Here is a 22,227-nt window from a genome sequence, read left to right on the forward strand (position 1 = left end):
TTGTAAGAGGTGAACACTTTCCATGAAGTTTGGGAAACAGGATGGAATCTCTCTTTCAGAGGATTTTTGCTTCCTGAAGAGGTTTAGGAAGACAGAGTGATATGGAACTTTTACATTGAGCATTTCCTCTCCCTTTATTCACGCAACCTCAGATAGTCTTTTTTTCTTACTTCCTCCTCTCTGTTCTCTCTTTCATGGTTGCCAGAATGAAAGTGGAGGATTGGTTTTGTAAAAGTGAGGCAGTGCAAGACATGATTTATTTAGACCCAAAGGGATTGTGGTTACTATCTTATCTATTTTTTTTGCCAAGAGAGAAAATAAATAATATATATTTTGGGGAACAGAGGTAAGGGGTGTTTCCAAAATGGAGAAAGGCAGAAGGAGGAATTTGAAAGAAAGAAAAGAAAGTAAGGCGTATGATATTGGTGTTGTAAAGACTGCCAGTTTCCTGCACATTATTTATTTATCCACCGTTGGACCTGAGGAGAGAGGGAGGGAGAAACCAAGGGATACAGAGGATGAGAGAAACCAAATATGGAGGCAGTTGGAGGGAACAGATAGATATAAATGTGGACAAAAGAAAGGATAAAAGGCTAAGAGCGAAAAATGGGACATAAGGAAGACATCAGAGGCACAGATAGACACAGTAAAACTGATACAGGACAAATACAAACAAGGGCAAACAAAGCAGGGTGACAAAACGAGCCTGTTTGTTGGAGTTAGAAAACAAGACAAGACAAGAGATGTAGGAAACAAAGGTACAAAAGACATCAGAGTGAGATGGAGATGAAATGGGATACAGAAGAGATGGAAGAAACACTGATGTGGCATTAGAGGGTAAAAAAATGAAAAAGAACTGTGATAGAAAATAGATTGAAAGGATCAGAGTGAGGAGAGCAGAGGGTATTAATTATTGATGGAACAAATGTCTGACTGACTGACTCAATTTGGCCCTTTGTTGTTTCCAGACCACCAGGGCTGTCAGATAGACTCAGAACAATGTTTCTCAAAGTGAGGGTGGAGAACCCATCCAGGTTGCTGGTGTGTTGATTTTCTGGTCTTTAAAGCCTTGGTTTAAAAAGCAGACATTACTCTATTGAAGCTGAAAGTTGATGTTTTATATGTATGCCAGCATTTTTAGTTGTCAAACTAAACGGTGCAAAATGAAGTCACCCCTGTGAACAAGTAAACGAGCTAAAACCTCAAAAACAGCAATAATTGTCTATGTTGCACAATTAGAACAGATAGAATCTGTACCCAATGATTTAAAGACATCGTAAGGTTTAATTGTCTCCTGTCCAACATTAGATTATATGTGTTTGAACAGAAGCCTGTAAATGGCTCATGATAGATCGTTGATCTTGTACACTATTGTAATGGCTTTGAGTTCAACTTCATCTCAGATGCAGGTCATCTCAATTTCTTGCCAACACCCATCCAGCCACTTTCCACTGCTGTATAATAAAGACAGACTCTAACACTTCCAAAGTAAAAAAAGAGAAATAGTATAATTAGCACGCTTTGGTGGTTTTAGGTAAGCTTTCACTGCCTGAAAATTAGAGGACTAAGTCTTTTTTAAACCTGAAGTAAACATATTGCATTCGCTGTTTTTAAGTGTCAATTTCTTGCCATTTAATATAACTCAAGGCAACACACTAGGTGGGGAATGAAGAAAAAAAATCTCATGCAGTATGTCTGGACATCAAGCGTCAAGGTTGCCCTTTAACGTGGTGTCTGCTCTGCAGGGAGATCCTTCTGAAAGGTATGAACGATCAGCCCAGTATCTCTGAGACAGTGATAGATTCATGTAGTAGAATTCCCCGGAGCACAATTAATGTGTTAGTGTGCCTTTTTTGTGGAGACAGGGAAAGTCAAGGAAAGGGGGTGAATGAAGCCCTTGTGGCTTTCATACATGAGACAGAAGTTTGTATCCCATTTCAGATCTAGAATTTGGATTAAAAACATGTATGAATATCTAAGCTACACGAACAGCTATAATTTTAGACTACATTTTAAACAGTATGGTTGATTTTAGTGACTGGCCACGAAAGCAAAGGATACATAAACGGCAACCAAAGTGGAATTGAATCACTCCTTCTATATAGTGCAGTCATGGCCTCACAATTTCCAATTCAATAGGGATCCACAAAAGCGTTGCTCCATAGAGACCAGAGTGGAGCAATTTGTTGTCAAGAAAAACCATAATTCTTCTTTTCCTCTGTGTTACTTCTGAGGTGGTTGGAGGTATGCCCTTATCAGGATCTATGGAATCTGTCACACTTCCAGGTCCAGACTGATAAACGGGTGATGGTTGGCAATCCGAGCATTGTGGTGTTTCGACAAACTGCAGAAGAAATGACCCCTGGACTAGTACCTCTGGCAGATTCCTCTCTACAGATTGTGGTTTCTGTCTAGAGAAACAGGGTCTCAGTCATAGGAACAGCTAAGATACAGCGTAGAACACTCAGGCTCCTGAAATACTGATTGTGGACTTATGCCTGAAAGGTCAGTCACCTACATGTGGACAAAGGTGAAGTCGTTTTTAGGCTTCAATTCCAAGGTTGATCATTCCAAAAAGTAAAGAAAAATCTGCAACAGTGAAAGATATTTTCACAGGCTGCTCACACTTCTGTCCTTCTGCCCTCTACATGAATCACAGTTAGCATGACTATGAACATATAGTGAGGGTGTGGCCACAAGAAATTATGGGATTCCTTTCATATAGGATGATCCAATGCTCCTATCCTAAAAAAGATAGTAAATTAAGCATTGAAGCTCCTTTATGTAGCATTAGAAGAGTCTCATCTCATGGCTGCCACTTAAAGGCTTATGGCTAATTTCACTCAGTTACAAATCTTGCAAAGTAAAAAAAAACTTTTCAACCAGACCTGATGTTAAACTTCTTTTATGGTTTCTATTATGGGTTTGGTTACTTATATCAGATATGTCCGAAAGTCATTTTTTCCAAGTCTCAAGTTGTTGTGTTCGAGTCCAAGTCAAGTCTCAAGTCCTTGTTTGTGCGACTTAAATGCGACTCAAGGTGAGTCATGCGACTCGAGTCCCCATCTCTGACTTAAGTCTGTGAAAAGATCACATCAGTAAAACAATATGTAGCAGACAGCACCTCTTGTACTGCAAACAGCCCTTTCAGCTCATGTTGTTAAATCTGGATTTACTATTTGTTGTACAAGAAAAGCTCATTTATTGACACCCATACTCATGCTGTATGATGCCCCGGATGGAAAGCGTCGCTTTGATCAAGTTGTATAGAAACAGCAATTGTTTTGGTGGGCACAACAAGTATTTTTCAAAATCCTTCTCCAAAACAGCCTCTGAAATCTTGTCTCCATCACCTGTGATCACAGAAACAGACTCACACTTGGCTCTTTATCATTTCACTTTTTATCCTGAACAGATTGCGTGCTGGGGTGGCCTTATCATATTAGTCATTAAATATCTATCACAATCAATTAGTGCTGCACAATAATTCTAAACAAGTTATATTCCTGGTGAGTGTTACTGGTGCACGACAATGAGCTTTGTAGGGGTAACTTTAAACAATAAGATTAATCTTAAAGGCTTGACAGTTCCTTTCATCTCAATGCAAGCTATTTAAGGCATCTGTTTGACGTTGGTAAAGTGCATAAACAAATTTTACAATCTTAATCTAGTGAATCTACTGATTAATAGAAACAATAATAAAACTGATTCTTTGAGTATCTGTTAAAAATGTTCCATCCTTTTTTTATTTATATGTCTTGTCTTGACATACAGCTAATAAACATCCTACTAATATTACCCTTTTATGTTTTGATAGTCAAAGTCACAGGAAAGTGGAACATAAATTTTCTTCAATACATGACTGAAGAGAGTACTGTGATCATTAAACTCAGCTTTCCACCTGATACTTTGACTGAGAGAGACGTTCACAAAAAAGTGAAATCAAAGCTGTATGCACTCAAACTTGTAAGGCCAATAAACACAGCAGAGTGGAAATGTAATTATGTGATAAACACAGTCTTTATATTTGGCAGAGGAGCAGCTTGATCCACTTCGGTCTGATTCCCAAGAGGGCCTCGTCTTTGCAATCACGTCAGCGCAGATGGTAGGCATTCCTTCTGCAGGGGTTAATGGCTATGTGTGCCATCATGTGTGTGGTTTTACTCTGCAAGAGCTAATTTACCGCCAAGTGCCAGAACTGAATGCATGCCACCCTTCCTCCACCTTATAGTATTCCATTGATTCAATCAATGAGGAATGCAGAATAAGACAGAAATGTTGTTTTATCCCCAAAACATGAAGTTAGTTTCCTCTCAACTTTGACCATGAATTAATTTCTGCCTTTGATTGTTTTCATTCCAGTATGTACAATTTGTGGTTCTTAATTAACTACTGTAGAACAGTTAGTGGTTTTGTACCATTAAGATTCTAGTTGTCAACCTATAAGCTAATTTTATTAACTTCTACGCAGCTGCCTATTATGTTCTTAAATTGGTCACCCAGTTTAAAAATCATAAAATGGATCTTAACGTTTGATTTATTATTCTCTGCTCAGTTGCATTTGTCCACATAAGAGTGCATTTTGTAAATGGTTTCCATTCACAAGAGCAAACCAATCATTTCTAATACCCTGCAATGTCTCAATCAATAATACACAATGTATTTTAAAGCACTTATCAAATAGCTAACACCTGATTTTGAATTCCACTGTGTTTTAGCAAGTGTGTGCGTGTCTTTGAATGAGTTAATCCAGTTAATGCTTGTGTCTGCCAGGCCACATCAGAATAAATGATGGGTCCCTATGTGATGATGAATGGTAATTTAGATTTAACATAACTGGACTAACGAGCACACTAATGACTCCAAAGCTAGCCTGGACAGCTCTCACTCGATGGGCTCACGCCTTGCATCCCAATGAGCTGGGGAAAGGGCACCCATCCACACACACACTTCAACACACAGACACACACACAGAGGGAAAAACATGCAGAAGAGTCTTAATAAATGTATGCATACACAATCATAAATTTACAAATGGTTCTGACAGGGAAGCATATGCATAGACACCCGTAATCACGTAATTTAGGATGAGGTTGTATGTGGTTGCGTATGGGTGGTGTTCACTGTATGTTACTAAGAGATCCATGAGTAGAGCTGAGCAGTAATTTCAGGCTAATATGAAGCTGATTAATTAATAATTACACATTGCGTGGTTTTCAACCAGCTGAATTAGATGCAGTTTTTGTCCACTGATCTTTCGACTCAAGATTTTTTTCTCCTGACACGAAGATTAATGAAAATAAATGATAAGTACTTGATCATTTTCAGATATGAATAGAATTGGTTTAATTTTCCCAAAAGCTCTCTATCCAATTCAACAATATTGAGATGTGAATATTCAGGGAATTGTTTATCTTGAGACCTGAAAGTAATATAAAATTTAAATGTTATGCGTACCTGAAGTATTACAGCAAAACCCCTGCAACCTGTCATTAACATTAACAGCTCCACAGCAGTCAGTGCTTAATTACAGCTCTTGTATTTTGCATCTTTACTTAATCACATCCCCAAATATGGAATGTGACTTTGTCATAGAGCTTGTACTTAATATTTTATGGATTTCTGAACCACTTACTTCTTCCCTCCATGTGCAGGCTCAATACCATTTATAACATAACAAAGTCAGAGAATCTATACCTGTTCAGTCCCTGAAAAAGCCAATATGTGTCCCTCATCATGGGGCCCATACTAAAGTATTATGAGCCAATAGCTCTCACTTACCTAGCTATTTACTGGAAGTACCTAACTGTCATCTGTCATAGGTTTTGCTTAAAATGCACCGTTTGACTATGTGGAGATAGCAAGAAGCACAGTTACAGCACAGTGTTAACCACTTTGTAAATTTGGGCAAATTTACAGATTTATGTCAGCTCAAAACACTTAGAAAATCACAGACATTTGCATTCTTGAAAACATTGAAGGGTAAATATGCTACAGTTGAAACAAGGATTGGGTTTTAATTACTCCAACTTTAGTTTTATTGACAGGGTATTAAAGAAAGAAGAGTTGTTTTTTTAAACATAAATTCTTCTTTTTGTTTTCTTGTGAAGTCATATTCAATATCAAAACTGACCATAAGCCAAAATTATAAATGTGAGCCCAGGTCACATGTCATGAGAAACTGAGAAATCTGAAGCTGTGACCAGCACAGAGAAGACACCCAAAGTGGGAGACAGATGATTTGAAGGATTGAAACGGAAACATAGCTGGGAAAAACAATAGAGCAGAGAGGATGAGCCTGCCATTACATGACATGCCCACATTCATATCACACATACACAGGTCTGAGGTGCACTCTAAAGAGCACTGAAACAACTGCATATTTTATGATCTCTTTTCAAAGCACAACTTTCTGGTTGGGTTTGTACCACTACGAGAGTGATAGGGAATGAGGAAAAGAGTGAAAGAGACAGAGAAGAGTGAAATGTGTGTATGTGTGTGTGTAGCAGAGTGGTTTTGGCCAACCAGCAGCTGTCATAATTCATAAGAGGAGACGGACAGAGTTGCTTAGCGCACTGTAACTCCACAAGGTGACTTTCACTTTTCCCTCTCTCAGACACATGCAGACTGAAACACTCACATATGTTTGTCTTTTTCTTCTCTTCATCTGTGGTGAAACGCAGGTTTTCTCTCGTTTTAGGACTTGTTTCTGCCTGTCTCCATACACAGCACAGTCTCACAAGAAAATGTACAATAGGATGTTTGTCCACATGTCAAAGTCTAAGAGTGCCTTAATAAACGTTCAGAAATAATGATATAATAATGTTTTACTTTCCCTGCACTCTAAAGGGGCAGTACTGATGCAGTGAGATGCCAACCTGTAACCACGTACTTATCAACATGACAGTTTCACTTAGTACAAAATGTGGGCTTGGTAAGATTTTCAAAAGGTTATAATTTTGGAAGGCATAAAGTGTAGTAATTTTTAAAATTTTTAAAGCTTTCATCTCTCTTTGCACACTTGTCCATGTCCATTTACCTCTTTTTTTATATCTCTCCTTCTCTTTCAACACTCTTTTGGTTTCCCCCAATAGATGATGACCAATAGGAGATCATTATTTACCAGTAGTTTACGTGATAATTTCAACATGTAGTAATGCTGCCTTGGCAATTGGGAACTCAGAATCAATATCAGATCAACCCAATATCAGATTTTCCGGTTGATATCTTGTTTTTCTTTTTACTTTAAATTCCATGTTTTATGTAATTCCATTTAAAGGCAGCAAACACAATAACTTTTGTGTGCTTGTTCAAATCTGGAGGAAGTCATGTTTTTCTGCTTTTCATCAAGATGCCAAGAGATTAAACTTTGTATATGATTTCTAATTCTCACTTCCAATGTAAATCTGCCAAAAAAAATATTTATATTATTTTTGCATCAATGGAGTAAAAAAGCAAGGAAAACTGCTAAAAGTTTATCTATCCAGCTTGTAAGCTTGAGGCAGTGAATTGTATTTTTGCCCTCTGAGCTCTTGATATCTTGGCCTCACATCCAGTGGGCCTCCCTTACTCCTCAGTTTTGTACATTATTTTCATTGGATGCCAAACTGACATGACTGTGAGCTTGAAAATAAGGAGGAAGTGGTGGAATGGGAATCAGAGTGTTAGCATTACTCTTTAATGATGTTTCCAACAGAGCCTTTATAAGAAAATCATTTCATACATGCAATGACTGCCAAAAATTCAGCCAAATAACACATCTTACAATTGGAGAGCTGTGTGCAAAGTATGAGAAGGATGCACCCTAGGAGAGCTAATCTGACATTTCAGTGCCACATTGAGATTGAAAAAAGGAAGTTTTTCCTCTTTCACTGAAATAGGTTTAAGCAAAAATAATCCAATTTAAGAAATAAAAGCACAACATGGTAATGAAAAAGTTTCACTGTAATGACTCATTTAAATCATTGTTATTGTGACTTTATGTGAATTGTTCAACCCTGACAGAAGGCTGACATGATGTAGCTTATGGGTTCCAATGCGAGAGCACATTTTTAAAAAAGCCAAAAGAATGGCAACCTTAACTTTATTTTTTAAGGTTTCTTAAGGGAAACACCTCGTTCAACAGTGAGTAAATTCGTTTTCTTTTAACAAAGGCTTTTTAGTTTGTCATGAGAAGATTACATAACACATACTAAATTATCTTAATGTTACTCTAACTAACAAAATAATAATCAATATCATAGTTTTAGCTCTGCATTGTCTGTAAGTCATTTGATATAAGAATGAAATTAAGAAAAAAAAAAACATCTTCAACCATAATGAATACAACCATAGCAAATAACCATCCCCTAGGATAAGATAACAAACAAGACAGCATGACTCCAGTTAAATAATTCATGCTCTTGGGTATCTATTGTCTTTTGCAATTGTAAGGAAATACAAAGAACAGATAGCACTGCCTGTTTCCCCTAATAGAAATGTATGTGAGTATGGTGAAAGACCCTGGCTTTTGTCCATATTGTATGTGTGTGTGTGTGTGTGGGGAGGGGGGGGGGGGGATTTAGCCTTAAGTGTAATTTGAACTTACAACAAAGCCAAATAGAGCAGTTGTTAGTAAAGCTCCACTGATACAACTGACAAAATGAGAGAAGCAGGGGAGAAAAAAACGTGTTTGTGTATGTCAACGGGCATGACTATGTGTGTATGCCCTACATGTCAGAATATCTCCAGTGAGGTTTGGCCGCCCCTGGTAATGATTGCATTTCTGTGGTTACGTCCTGCCTCCAGATCTGTCTTATATCTGCGACGTGTGGGCGCTGGATCGATGCCTATGACACATACCTCTCGAGTACCTGAAGTTTGATAATACAAAGAATGGTGTGTAGGTTTGTGCGAGTGTGCATGCTGTAGATGTTTCAAAAGTAACTTAATTAGATGCATGTTTTAAGCTATCAAGGCTTCTCCATGTTTTAGAACTACATGTTCAATTCAATCTTCTTGTATGTGTATTCACTGTGTGTGTTTGTATGTCTGTTCATACTTGTGCCTGTATGCATGTGTGTGTGTACATGGAGGGGTCAGGAGAGAACAGACCATTACAGCTTTCTGCTGTTCAGTGATTTTGGTTTGGCTGGCCTTTTGGCTTCCCTTTGAGTCAGCGGGCTCAGCAGAGCCATCACACCCTGGCAACAACCAGCACCTTGGCGAAGACAGAGGGTCTGACCTGAAGGAGAGGGATGAGGCCGTGTGGGAAAGACAGAAGCAAGGGAAGAAAGGAACAAAACGAGAAAATGAGAGGGTCAGTAGCAACAAGAAAAGTAAAAGTTTAGTGAGCTGTATTAAATTTGATATCAGGGTGATGGATAAGGGGAAAATAAGCGAGTGACAAAGTGTGTATGATAGCAACAGTTTTCAGAACAATGGGATCTACAGAAGTAGTTGGTGGAGGGAAAGTTGAAAAAAGTTGACAGGTTGAGGGGATAGGGAGAAAAGGAAAGTGGCCTTTGGAAAGAGATATTTTTACATTGGAATGAAAATAGTGGGTTTATGAGGCACTTGAGTTTGTTGGTTTGGAGAAAGACATAGAGGGACAGAGTTAAAAAGATAATGGGAGTTAAAAAGATAGAAATGAAGTATAGTCAGAGAAAAGAGGTGATGTTAAAGTTGGTGGATGTAATAACGAATGAACATACAAAGTGAGAGAAATATTGAAAAAGGAGGGAGGAGGGACTGGGAATAAGGTCATACTGTTTACAGCCTGCAGACACATGACGTGGGGTGAATGGAACATGTAGTCTATAAACTACATTCAGTTCAGTATATTCAAAGGTTATTACTTTAACAAGATGGGGTTACACATGATTTGGCTTGTTTAGATTTTTATTTATATGTTAAAAAACACAATTTGTTTCTCCATTTTTTTTAATAATTTGTAGCACAACAATTAGTTTATGTACTGTATAAAGTTTTTGCACTATTCATTATCTTTAAAGTTGCTATTTGTAGAATTAGTTGAAGAAGAGAGGGTTGCTGTTTATTTTAAATAGCTCTCAGGTTGGTGCTGAACTCACTTTTAAAATGATTTCCATGTATTTGTGTGTAATACTTACTGAGATAGCACTTAAGTCAGAGCAGAATAAGCTGCCAAAAACTGCTACAGCAGAGAAATGATCCCATAGCAAATGTGCATGATAATCTTACTGGATAAGCTATACAATCTCAGCTTTCTGTGTGACAGAAGGTTTGAATATAAACTCTATAAAAGAAAAATACCATCTCTGTTGGACTATTGGACTTAGAACAGACTTGACCCTGCATTTATTATCTCTTTCTGAGGTACAAGGTGGTATTTCAGAAGCTATCTCTTCTGAAACTCTGTTACTTCATCTAGCTGTTATTCCTTAACATTTTTATGTAAACTGAGATCCTTCTTGTAGAATTTATATGTTGCATCTGGTGATGCAACATCAAGATCTCATGGTAAAGGGAGGAAGACGGCATTACAGTGGGAGGGGGTGTTAACAACTTTAAACGTCCAAGAAGTTAAAACATTAAGACAATAGCAGACATCAGACACGGAAGAAGCGACCAAGGAAAAATCCGACCGATGAAAGCAGAGATGGGACTAGTGTCAGATATTCGAATACCTTGATGCCAATAGCCTTACCCAAGTACAATTAATCACATCCCACTGGGTGGCAGGACAGGAAAGAGGAGGATAGATGTTGATGAGAGAAAGGAGCAGAGAGAGGGATAGGTTATTTCAGATGGAAATCAAGCAGCGCCAATAGACAATTTAGAAAAGATGGGAGGATAGGAGTCAATGAAGAGAAGCATCTGCAATCTCATTTGTACTAGTTTAGGGTGTAATGGTCTCATCGGGGGTATTTCTGTCCATATGTCTTTATGTCTATATTCGTCACTCCTGTATTATAAGATTTTTTCTTTCTCCTATGTCCCATGATTATCAAGATTTACCTTTTAGAAAGCTATAAGGTGGTGCAGTGGTTAGCATTGTCACTTCAATGCAAGTAGGTTCTGGGTTTGTGGCTACTGATCAGCTTGAGTTTTCTATGTTCATGTTTGTTTGCATTCTTGGTTATTTGTGACCTAATTGGTTGAGAGTTTACACAGCTGCTTTGTAAAAAACTGGCAACCTGTCCAGGGGGCACTCAGCCTCTTTGACTTCTGTTCCCTGCAACACCCTAAAGAACAAGGTGCTTACAGATAAACACTTTCCTTCTGTAGCTTATTATTAGCTTTGATGTTAGCTGTAATGTTATATCCTCATTGGTGAGTCGCTTTGGATAAAAGCATAAGCTAAAAGCATAAACAAAAGCCCCAAAACAAAAATCTTGCATTTTTCCCTTTCTCCTCATCTTCCTTTTTTCCACAGCTTTCTACCAAACTAAATGGAGCTGTCTTATGATGGTTAGCTGTATGCTGAATTTGATTAAACTCAACTTAATCAGTACGTGGATTTAGGGGCAGTTCTAAATTGTGACCCCACAATCAGATTTAATTTTTTGCTGTACTTCATGTAGCCTTGATATTTCATGAGGATAGCAAGTTGAGTATTCCAAGTTTTGATTTATTAATTTTTTGTTGTTGTTGCCTTTATTTGTGAGATAAAAAATAAGACTAGATTTCTAAATATCCAAGTGTCATGTATAAAAATAAATGCATGTCACACATCAGATGCAAAGTAATTGGTTAGATGCTCATTTGTAATGATTTGGAAAGCAGAAAAAAAAAACTCTGCTGACAATTTTCTAAACCTCTGACAACCTTTTCAGCTAGGGTTGCAAACAGCTGAGCTTTCCCAGGGTGATTTCCAATGGCAACACTCTAGAAATGTCAATTTTCACAGAGATGAGTGGAGTAAATTGCTTTACTTTGGCTGTTCAAATACTTGAGAGTTTATTAAACAAGATCCTTTTTGCACACATACTCAAACACAAATAAATATCCAAGCAATAACATATGCAAACAAAGGTACTTTTTCACAGCTGCATTAACATACATGGCAGATACACACAAAGGAAATACACATACACCATTTCACACCAGGCAGCCAGTGAAGAGCAGTAAAGAAGGCACTAAAACCCCGTGGGAAAGTTCAAATATGAGACAATTCAACTGCTAAAAGCTCTTAACTATACCCCTAAAGACCCTTAAAGCCTGTTTGCAGACGTCAAAGTGCTTTTAGAGCTGAGTGTTAAAATCTTCAGGGTCAAAAATCACTTCATCTCTGAAGCTGAAATCTCCTGGTCAAAAGAGACACTCTCAAGGCCAGAAGCATTCATTCCAATATCCCACTCTTTCACTGTGGCTCTGGCCCTCACCACCAATTTTTCACTAAAGCATCATTGAGATCCCTTAAGAAAATGCAAAAGGCAACGTTGGATGCACACACACACACATTCACCTACGTGTGCAGAAGCATTGCATAGGACTGCAACATTGTGTGACTCTGGGTGACTGATTACCTCAAGGGTCGGTGAGTCTCGCTGTCTGACTCAGCGAGACAGAATACAGCTGTCCACCCCCAACGTGTATGCAAGCATACACACACACACACACACATTTATCTGTATATGTACCTCTCCTGTGATGAAGGAGTGAAAAGAAAGAGTGGTAGAGGTTAAATGAAAATGTGTTCTTTTTGAGTTGCACACATTTCAGGGGCTCTCCTTGTTGCTGTAGCTCTCACCTCAGTCAAAGAGTGAGCTATGAAGGAGCTAAGCCAAAGTGTGATTGAAGGAGTGAAGTGTCCATGCGCTTCCTTTTGCCTTCTCTCCTGAAGCTGTAATGAGGCCTTGGTGAAGATGCTGAGGGCTCTTCACAAAACTCAATGAGCCTTTTATGCCCGTAGTTAGCTGTCCCTTTTTCAATGTCTGTGTGGGAAAGCTTTCCTTGAAAAAATTGCAGTCAGACCTCAGGTCTTAATAAAACCAACTACAGCAGAACACACTGCACGTTACATAAATATGTTGATAACGAGCATCTTGGTAAGTGTGTTTTTTGTGTGGCTAATTAATAAATTACATTCATTCGGCATCTTCATTTAGCACATTACTAAATTTCAAATGATCCAAAAAAGCTGGTATTTCAGACTTTTTATGTAAGCAATTCTGAAACTATTGATACCTAAGAGAATAGACCTTATGGTGTTGTTCCTGTAATTGCTAATGTAGGTCTTAAAGTGGGTTCACTCAAGAAATAGCTAGCCTGCACAATTGACTGAGAATCTCACTTATGATCATGTTCTGTCTTCTTTGTCCAATTTAATACAAAAGTTTCTAAAAATGACCCACATTGTCATAACGGGAGTTAGGGGTCAGATGAGTTCTTGCCCTGGCATGGCAATATCCAGGAGTCTTGGCTTTTTGAGGTTTCAGTTTGGGCCATGTTACAGTTCACTTGTGCACATAACATGTTTGTAGTTCTTGAAGTTTTATGTTTCAGCAGCAGTACAAATGATAAAAAACTGTAAAAGTCACTTTTTCCAAGTCACTGGAGGAATTCAAATGTCTCTACAAACTCTAAAAGCAATGCTAGTAATAGCCTCTCAGTTTAATACATGTCTTGAATGAGAATTAACATTTAACCTTTCCACCCAGTTTGCGGTTCACCCCATTTTATTTTCTGACAAATAACATTTTGCATTTAATCTGACCAATCAATATTTAATTTAGTCACAGAACTGGAATTCCACTTTGGATCCCTTATAACGATTCAATTTACAAGATAGACAGGTTGATTGATCTTGATAATGTTAGAAAAACTTTTACTCATAATATGTTGAATGTGGGAGATGTGTTAAAAGCCTTAGATTTTCTTTGTGAGTATTGATCATTACTCATAATGGTTTATGAAACAAAAATAAAGTATGACCACATTTTAGATTTAATTTCTGTTTTTTTTTCTTCAGTGTTTGTAATACTACATAAAGTATCTCTTTCCCACATCAACTTTTTTAAAATAATTCCTATTGCAATGTAAATGAAAGACTGAGGATATTCTTGCTTTTCCTCTTTGTGTGGATGTAGACAGCTGACTTCGTTGTCTATTGCTCTCATACTTGCTGATGTATATGGCATCTGATATCCCACTGATAACAAACTCAGACTGTACAGAACATTAATATTTACAACATATAATATATGAATAAGGAATAAGCAATAATGTTTTGTATTTAGTTGATATCAAAATTACATCAGATTAATCTGCAGCAATGTAGTTGGTGTCAAATGAATAACATTGAATATCCAGTCTCATTTGCTCCTACTCTGCCTTTACTTGTCACCTCCACATTACATCTTGCATAAATGTGCAGTTAATTTCAGTGCATTTGCTCGACTGACACTCACAGGACATGTAACATAGTCATTAGAAACTTTAAACACACCATCATTAAGCATCATCATGTTGCTTTCCAGTTGCTTTTTGAAGTCTCTGGCAGATATTTTGCTTAGTTAGTCATGTTAACTCACTTGGTCTGTGGAAGCTCCATTCATAGTCATTCAAAGTTATTTAGGTATCTTGTGGACTTTAACACATCGTCCCATATGAAGCAGGATGAGACTGTATTTTGCTTTGTGTGTCCACCTTATCCACAATCTTTAAATTCTCAGCATCAGCACTTCGCATTTCACTTGGGCTGACTAGTCATTGATAACAGACAATGCTGCTTCAGCAAATACTTTGATGAAGTAGAGTTGAAAAAAAGTGGTACAAATGTCCATGTTAAAGCTTTTTAAAGTTATATATATAATGCTAAATCTTACATAGGTTCACCCTGATCTTCAAGAAAGCTAGAATTGGACACTTTAAATGCTCGAGGGCCGAGACCTTGAACCAGAATAATTAGATTGGTCATCAAATGTAAGGATTTCAGATAATTTAGATCAACTGAAAACGATAAAGACATCTGACAATCTTTCCAAGACATTGATGTCAGAGGATCATTGCAGCTCCTACACTAAGATGGATTGTCACTTCAGGACAGATAGCCCAAATTTCATAAAACCCTTGCAAGAAAAAATGCCTCTGAAATCTTGATTTTATCCCATCAATGACTGCTGGAAGATTATATAGTTATTAGAGCATTTTGATTAACAGTATCAACAATGCACTTGTAAGAAAGGAAACAAAATCACTGTTGTGCTTCCAGTTTCTTACAATGTAGTATTGATTTCAGCTTTTGAAGCAATGTAAGCCCGAGTGCACCAGGTGTTTGCCGAGGGGTTTCATCAAAAATTAAACATCAATGAATGACAAAGTGAAGCCTAATATTCCAGGGCCATTCAAGAAAATGTATATAAATTATGGTGTTTTTGCACTTACTGTGAGGTTAGCCTCCAATTGTCAATGATTCTGCTTCTGCCTTGTTACTCCTCGTGCAGGAGAAATGCTGAGATGTTGTCTTCAGATTATTTTTTTATGAGAAAGTTATTTGGATGTTAAAATGAAGACTGCAAATTCAGATGCCTAATACACTGGTAGAAAACACTTTCAAGATAAGTTTTAGATCACGTTTGGTAGTTCAGTCATCCCTCCTCTCTTTTCACAGAGTAAAACTAATGTTAGTTATTACAAGAGAGACTAATCGTACTGAGCATAAAGTCAATATTGGTTGTAATCACAGCCATAAAGTTATAATGTGGTGTTGTATTTTAGTGGGTGTAGTAATTCAGACATTCTGCTAGTGTATCGATCTGTGTCTGTTAAGGCTGATTGAGCATAATTGAGACTAATTCACTTTAATACATATAAAGATTCTCACGCTTGCAGTCCAGACTTGTCAATATGACAGTGAAGAAACTGAAAAACAAATGTTCAAACCTGTTCAGGTTTGCTAGTGATTTCATGGATTCGCATCTTAAATTCCCAAGTTTGTTTTCACATTAGGTGTTGTCCGAAATACTCAAACCAGATAAACAGATGTTAATAACATTTTACTCAGAACTCTGATCTTATAGTCAGCATGTCAAACCATTCTAATATATGACTGACATTACAGAGCACTTAGAGACACAGAAATGAGACTATGCCTTTGAACATGATGGGTTTTGTGAGAATTCAGAGTATTGCTTTCCAAATAACAACTGTCTTACAAAGTAATATTTATAACTAATACAACAAGTAATACACAAAGGAGAATATCTTTCATTGAAAAACTGTTACCTCAACCTTTCACAACAACTGAATGATCAGAGGAATGTGTTGTATGTCATAGTTTGATATAATGCAGTATATTAAAAATGCAACCTTCTGTGTTGACATGTTGTGTGTGAGAGCATGTGTGCACGATGGAGGAAAGATGGATGAGTAAGGTTTTGACCTCTGGATGTTGACTGCGGCAAAGACACATGTGATAACATCAGCCTCTTTCTCTGCCCCCCACCCACACACACGTGCACACCAACTCACAAGCCTAAACAGCACTGATAGCGCCACGGTGGTGGGCTGCCTCTAAAGAGTCTCCTCCATCACTGACTCCAGAGGCATTTTTATTGCAACTGTGTTTACTGCATCTAAAGCACACATGCTGACTCAAGAATATACACCTAAAAGGAGCAAATACAAACATGTGTCCATTTACAATCAGACACACACACACAAACACTCTCATTCAGGGATCCTGGATCCATCTCGTAATACCACTGCAGAGGTCAGTGCAGCCTGTCTTAAATTAAAAAGAAAAAAAACAAAGCTGAATAGGCATTTTGTAATGGAATCATAGTGAGTGGCAAAAACCAGCATAGGACCAGTCCTTGAGCCATCTTTTACCTTGACTGACAAAACAAAGCTGTTTCTTTCTAATAGCATTTTCTGCAATAATTAGTCTACAAGGGCAGCTGCTAAAAAATAAATCTGAGTTTATTTTATGACTAAGATGCAGGACTGAAAACATACTAAGAGTGAAGCAACACTTTAAGCAAAATATTTAGAAATGGGGGTAGGAAAATGTTTCATCAAAACTTTGATAACTTTGCATAATCGATGCAGCTCCTATTAATTTGAATCAATTGTTACTTTATTGTTCAATATTGATAGATTTTTTTTAACTTTGTGTTCAGAAACAATTCAAATAAACATAAAAAGAAATGATGTTAAAGAAAAAACTAGAAAATTCTAGAAAACTGACAGAAAAGAATGAAAAATTACCCATAAAAAGTGTATAGTTTTTAACTTTTATTCAGAACATTTTAATGACCTATAGATATTGATAAATTCCTTAGATACGTTTAAAAACTGATCAAATATTCATAACCAGTCTAAAAGATGTTATTACTTTTTATATATATATATATATATATATACCCCAGTAACCCCAGTAACTTGTTGTAAAAGGGGACTATAACTATAAATCGAGATATTATTGCATCTCACTTTATTTCCTCATACCACTACTTTGACAGAGGAAGAGCTTATAGAAACTAACAGCAGCTCTCAGTCACATTTTACAGCAACACTGTTGTTGCTTCAGTTCCAGTCCTTATGGTATGCAGTGGATCACTGAACGAGCCAAACACTTACCCACAAACACTCTGACTGAGTGCCATTGTTTCTCACATGAGCCTCAGTCATGTTTGCCGATTGTTAATTAAATTTAACACTGTTTTCAGCCATTCAAACCTCTTAAACCACAACAAAGTTCCCATTCAACTAAACCAAAGCCCAGCCGTATTTGTACTAACCAGCATGAAACTGGCCTTAGTTAAAGTCTCTGCCCCTACCAACGTATTTTAAGCCTTTATATGTGAGATAAACTCAATTCTCTAAAAAAAAGAGACATAAAAGAAAGAAATTTGTTGAAATATTCATAATTGTAGGGTTTTCATGCTGATTAACATTACATTAAATATCAGATGAAAGTCTATATTGATAGATTTATTGATATTTTTGTGCATTCAAAAAAAATCAGGAAAAATCTGTAAAATAAATTAGAATGCATGTTTTTTGCAGTGTACTATTCACTCAAAAATACTGTAATGAGAATTAAGAGGTAGCAACAGGCGTGTGATTTTTTTTTGCGAGTTAACTAGTTTAGCTCATTCAGACTAAGTGCATTAAGTATATGCACTTATACTCCATTTATATTGCACCTACATATTAAGCCAGGATGCTACATGAGCACTCATCCTCCGCTAACTTGTTGTTCGCTCACTCAGCTTTGACTATCAGTTCATGTCTGGGTCTGACTTTTCTAAATCACCATAGTTTTTGATCCTCCTCCTCAGTAATTCTCTAAATCCCAATTTTTTTTTTCTTGAAATAGAAAATACATTATCCAAAATATATTTCACCACCCTCACATTTATTTCAGCAGATCATGGGGCACTTTATTTATCATGAAGAGTCTGTAGTCATATGCCTTAAAAACAGTTACAATAGATTAACAACATGTATAATTTTAGAGGAAAGAGTATGTTAACATAACACCCTATCTTAAAAGACTACACACACGTTTTGTAAGTTAATTAACCTATAAATGATATGAATGATTATCTTTTACAGCTTTATTATGCAAAGAACATCAACTACAATCACTTTTCATAAAAAGCTATAAATACAGTGAAACAGTGAAAATCCAAAGTTCTCCTTTTACAATCATAACATCACTTTGGAAACAGCTGCAACCCAGAAAGCTAATACTATAAAGCATTCTCCTTACTAGGTATCACGCCGTAAGTTGTAAAAAATGTTTAAATTAACCTTTGATTGCGCAGCCATTGTTCCACTTTGCACTGTGTGTTTTTGTGGTGCGATTTGTTCATATCTGCCATGGCTGCAAGCCAGTCCAAACTCAGCGGGGATTTTCTGTCTTGACTAATCAAATACTTTTTACCATTAAACCAAAGCACTAAAGGAAATGCTCAAACATTCACAGGTGTACGGCACTGTGGCATTGTCCTTCAAGCTAATTGATTTTAATGTTGTTAAATAAACAGTTTATTCAACTCTGACTTCATAATTGCTTTCTGGGTCCTTGCTATGTTGTCAGCAATAAACAGCAAACTTCCTACAAAGAATCTTCTCTTAACTAAAATGCAGTTTTTTTTTTTGTAAGAGTCTCTTGAGCGCCGGAGGCGTGTAAAATAAGATGGAGAAAATAACCACAATATAAAACATAGTTCTGAACCTCTAAATTGTGTTTTTAGTGTTTACCTTGGCCAAAATCAGTCCAGTCACTACTTTATTAAGGCAGAGCAATGTGGAGGGGGTCTGAACAGAATGAGTGGGAGAATAACTGACAGGGAAATTGCAGAGGGAAATTATTGTTATTCCACAATTAAATTATATATACTGGGTGGAATCACCCCTGACAGGGCTGACCATAGCAGCGCTGCTGATGTGAGTGTGTGTTTGAAAGAGTGAGTGTGAAACTTTATCCTTCTACCAAGGCCACTGAGGCTATACTGGCAGGCAAGAGAATGTAGAAAGAGAATCGGAAGGAGACAGAATTAAAGAGAAAGAAATGTAACATCAACAGAGTGAGCAAAAACAGTCTATTTAAGGGCTGAGTGGGTGTTAGTGAAAACACAGCAAACCCCCAGTAATGGACCTATTTTAAGTTGTGACGACAATACTGTATGTAAAATAAACCATCCTTGATTTTTGTGGGTGAAATCATTCCGCGGTTACACTGTATGTTTAGGCACAAACATATTGCAGATGCTGTGAAAAATCCTTTCATCTTGAATTAGGTCCATTTCTCAAGGAGAAATCTGGCTTTGTCCTTGTCTGAAAGAATTAAAAACATACTGTCAAATATGAAAAATGAACTGGTTTCAGTCTTCATTCTTTCTGAAACAATAACTCTTTGAATACACAAGGTTTCGGGTGATATGTAAAGTAAACTAGCCTTATTTTCTATTCAGTAAAATTAATGATCTGCAAAACTTGGAGAAAAAAAAGAAGAAGAAAAAGGGCTATGCTGGCTTGTGTAGATACTGGATTCAACAAGTCACCAAAGTTATTAAGATTGCTGTGTACATTTAAAAAATCCCTGGATTTCCAATGTGACATTGATCTCTCTTTTAGTTTCATGTTATCAGTATTTCCTTTTCCCTCTGAAAATCTGAGTTCAAGCCATTGGAACAGTCTCACAAGTTGTAATGATAGGTCATTATATTTGATATATTATGTGGTTTTTCTACTCAGATAAATCTTGAACTTACTGTTCTGTTTATATGCATTATAAAAAAATAAATAATACAAAGATCTATTTAGAAAAGGAAATTTTCTTTTCCACTCCAATGTTTACAGATTTATAGCTTTTACTTTTTTTAATTTTGGTTTGTAGATGTTACCAGAAGAACTTTCCTACCGTTAAACATATTTCTGAGTTCTCCTTTCATCAGGAACAATTGAAATCATGTTTTCAGTGGATATCAGCAATTTCTGACAGAATACGATGCATTTAAAGAATACAATACACGTTCACATTGTTAATGTACACATGGAGGGAGTCGTAAGTCTGTGGGGTTTTTTTCCATGTTTTGTTAATGAGGAACCTGTATGTGTTCCTACATCCGCACTGCCTCATGAATGTTTAATGTACGCAGTGTTACCAGCTTGTTTGAGTCCATCAGTGATATCCACATGTGAGTGGCTTTCGTGTTTTTCCAGTTTTGTCCCCAGCTCTCATTTCTGTCTTCATGTCTACATATGAAAACAACAGAGAATCTATAGGCATTGTGTTTCTTCTACATTCTCACTGGGCTTGCATGTGGATGTATCCCTTATTGGTTGCACAGTGATGACAGTCAACCTTCTCTTTAGGTCAGTCCTGCATATGATACACTGTAGATTATGAGAAAGCTAATAGTCAGAGACGGCAGTGACAGACTTAGCTTTGAAGAGCAGTTGCAGATCAAAGGAGTGTAGCTTCATGTTTTTGTATGTGTATTAATGAATAATGGGTCAAAAGTCCATGTCATGGCTACACAACAACAGTAACCTGGAGAGAATCACAATTCACAAATGCAGTCCCTCTTAAGTCTGATTTGAAATATAACTTGAGGTGATTTTTTTAAGTGTTTTTTCCATAATAGGTTTTGGATTTTTTGTAAAAAGCAACTGTAATTTTATTGACAAAAATGTGGTTTAACAGTAGAAAAGACAAACCAACAATAACACCTGATTATTTCTGCTAGAATAATTGAATATGTTTTCATAAATGGGATTTTGGGGGTGGACAAAATGTGATATCAGTGTAAAAGTCATTGAATCATTTATCAGTAAATTCTCAAAGCTCTTGAAGTCAGTTACTCAGCTAAATGTATTTTGATAATTAAAGTCTCACCCAAAACAGGTGTACAAAAAAGGAGAATAAGAGCTCATATTATGTTTGTATTTAATCTGCTGGAATTTGTACAGATGCTTTAAAAATGTAGTTTTGTGTTCTGGACATTGCTGCAGCGCCTCTCGCCATATTCTGTCTGAAAAGCTGTTTTAGCTTCTGACTCTTTAAGGTCCACCTCCCAAATAGCCTTATGTGCTCTGATTGTATGTCCTGATCAGTTTATTGATCAAAGCTGGGAGCGTACAGACAATGATTCATTATTTTTCGCCAAACTAATGTGGAGGTTGACATGGTGATGTAATTGAGTTAAGAAAGAACACGCTTGACCACAAATGATGTGTTTGATGCAGTTCAGGTGCAGCTTCTTCTGTGGGAGAGAATAACATCTTGTTTTCTTTTGGCTTTGTGACTTTGTAAACATTTTACATGCATGTTAAACCTACACTGTACAACTCACTGATGGACAAGGAAACACCACATAAGCATAAAGAATGATATAGACTCCTTAGTAAACTCCTTAGTAGTGTTCATGTCGAACATTAACTTCGGTTGAAATTTGTGTTTTGTATTTTCAATAAAAGTTGTTTTCTGTTGCTTTATTTAATTTTGAAATGTTTTGTGAATGCACACCGATGATTTAGTTGGAAATATAGTGACCACTCCGTCCCACTCTTGATTTGGACAAGCAGCTGTGTTTTTCTAAAGATGAAATAGATAAGGTCTTGAACCTGCTTTTATATAAAAAAAAGCAGGTCCAATAAATGGCTCAATAAGTATTATTTTATCTGTCTTTCTGATCTTTCGTCTTTTCCCCTCTCTTTGTCTCTCCATCCAGCACCCTTAACAACAACAACATCACCCTCATCCCGTTGTCCAGCTTCAACCACATGCCCAAGCTTCGGACACTGTGA

General features: G+C 36.9%; 1 protein-coding gene across 1 annotated transcript in view; it reads left to right on the forward strand.

Annotated features, from left to right (window-relative positions):
- The window catches only part of slit3 (slit homolog 3 (Drosophila)), a 244,166-nt gene that overhangs the window by 152,073 nt on the left and 69,866 nt on the right, over nucleotides 1-22,227 (forward strand). The window contains exon 7 of the mRNA XM_072395321.1: nucleotides 22,152-22,223. Coding sequence (XP_072251422.1) covers nucleotides 22,152-22,223 — 72 coding nt within the window. The remainder of the gene's footprint in view (nucleotides 1-22,151; nucleotides 22,224-22,227) is intronic.

This window comes from Leuresthes tenuis, unplaced genomic scaffold (assembly GCF_036924035.1).
Source record: "Leuresthes tenuis unplaced genomic scaffold, fLeuTen1.0.hap1 SCAF_11, whole genome shotgun sequence".
Classification (NCBI taxonomy): Eukaryota; Metazoa; Chordata; class Actinopteri; order Atheriniformes; family Atherinopsidae; genus Leuresthes; species Leuresthes tenuis.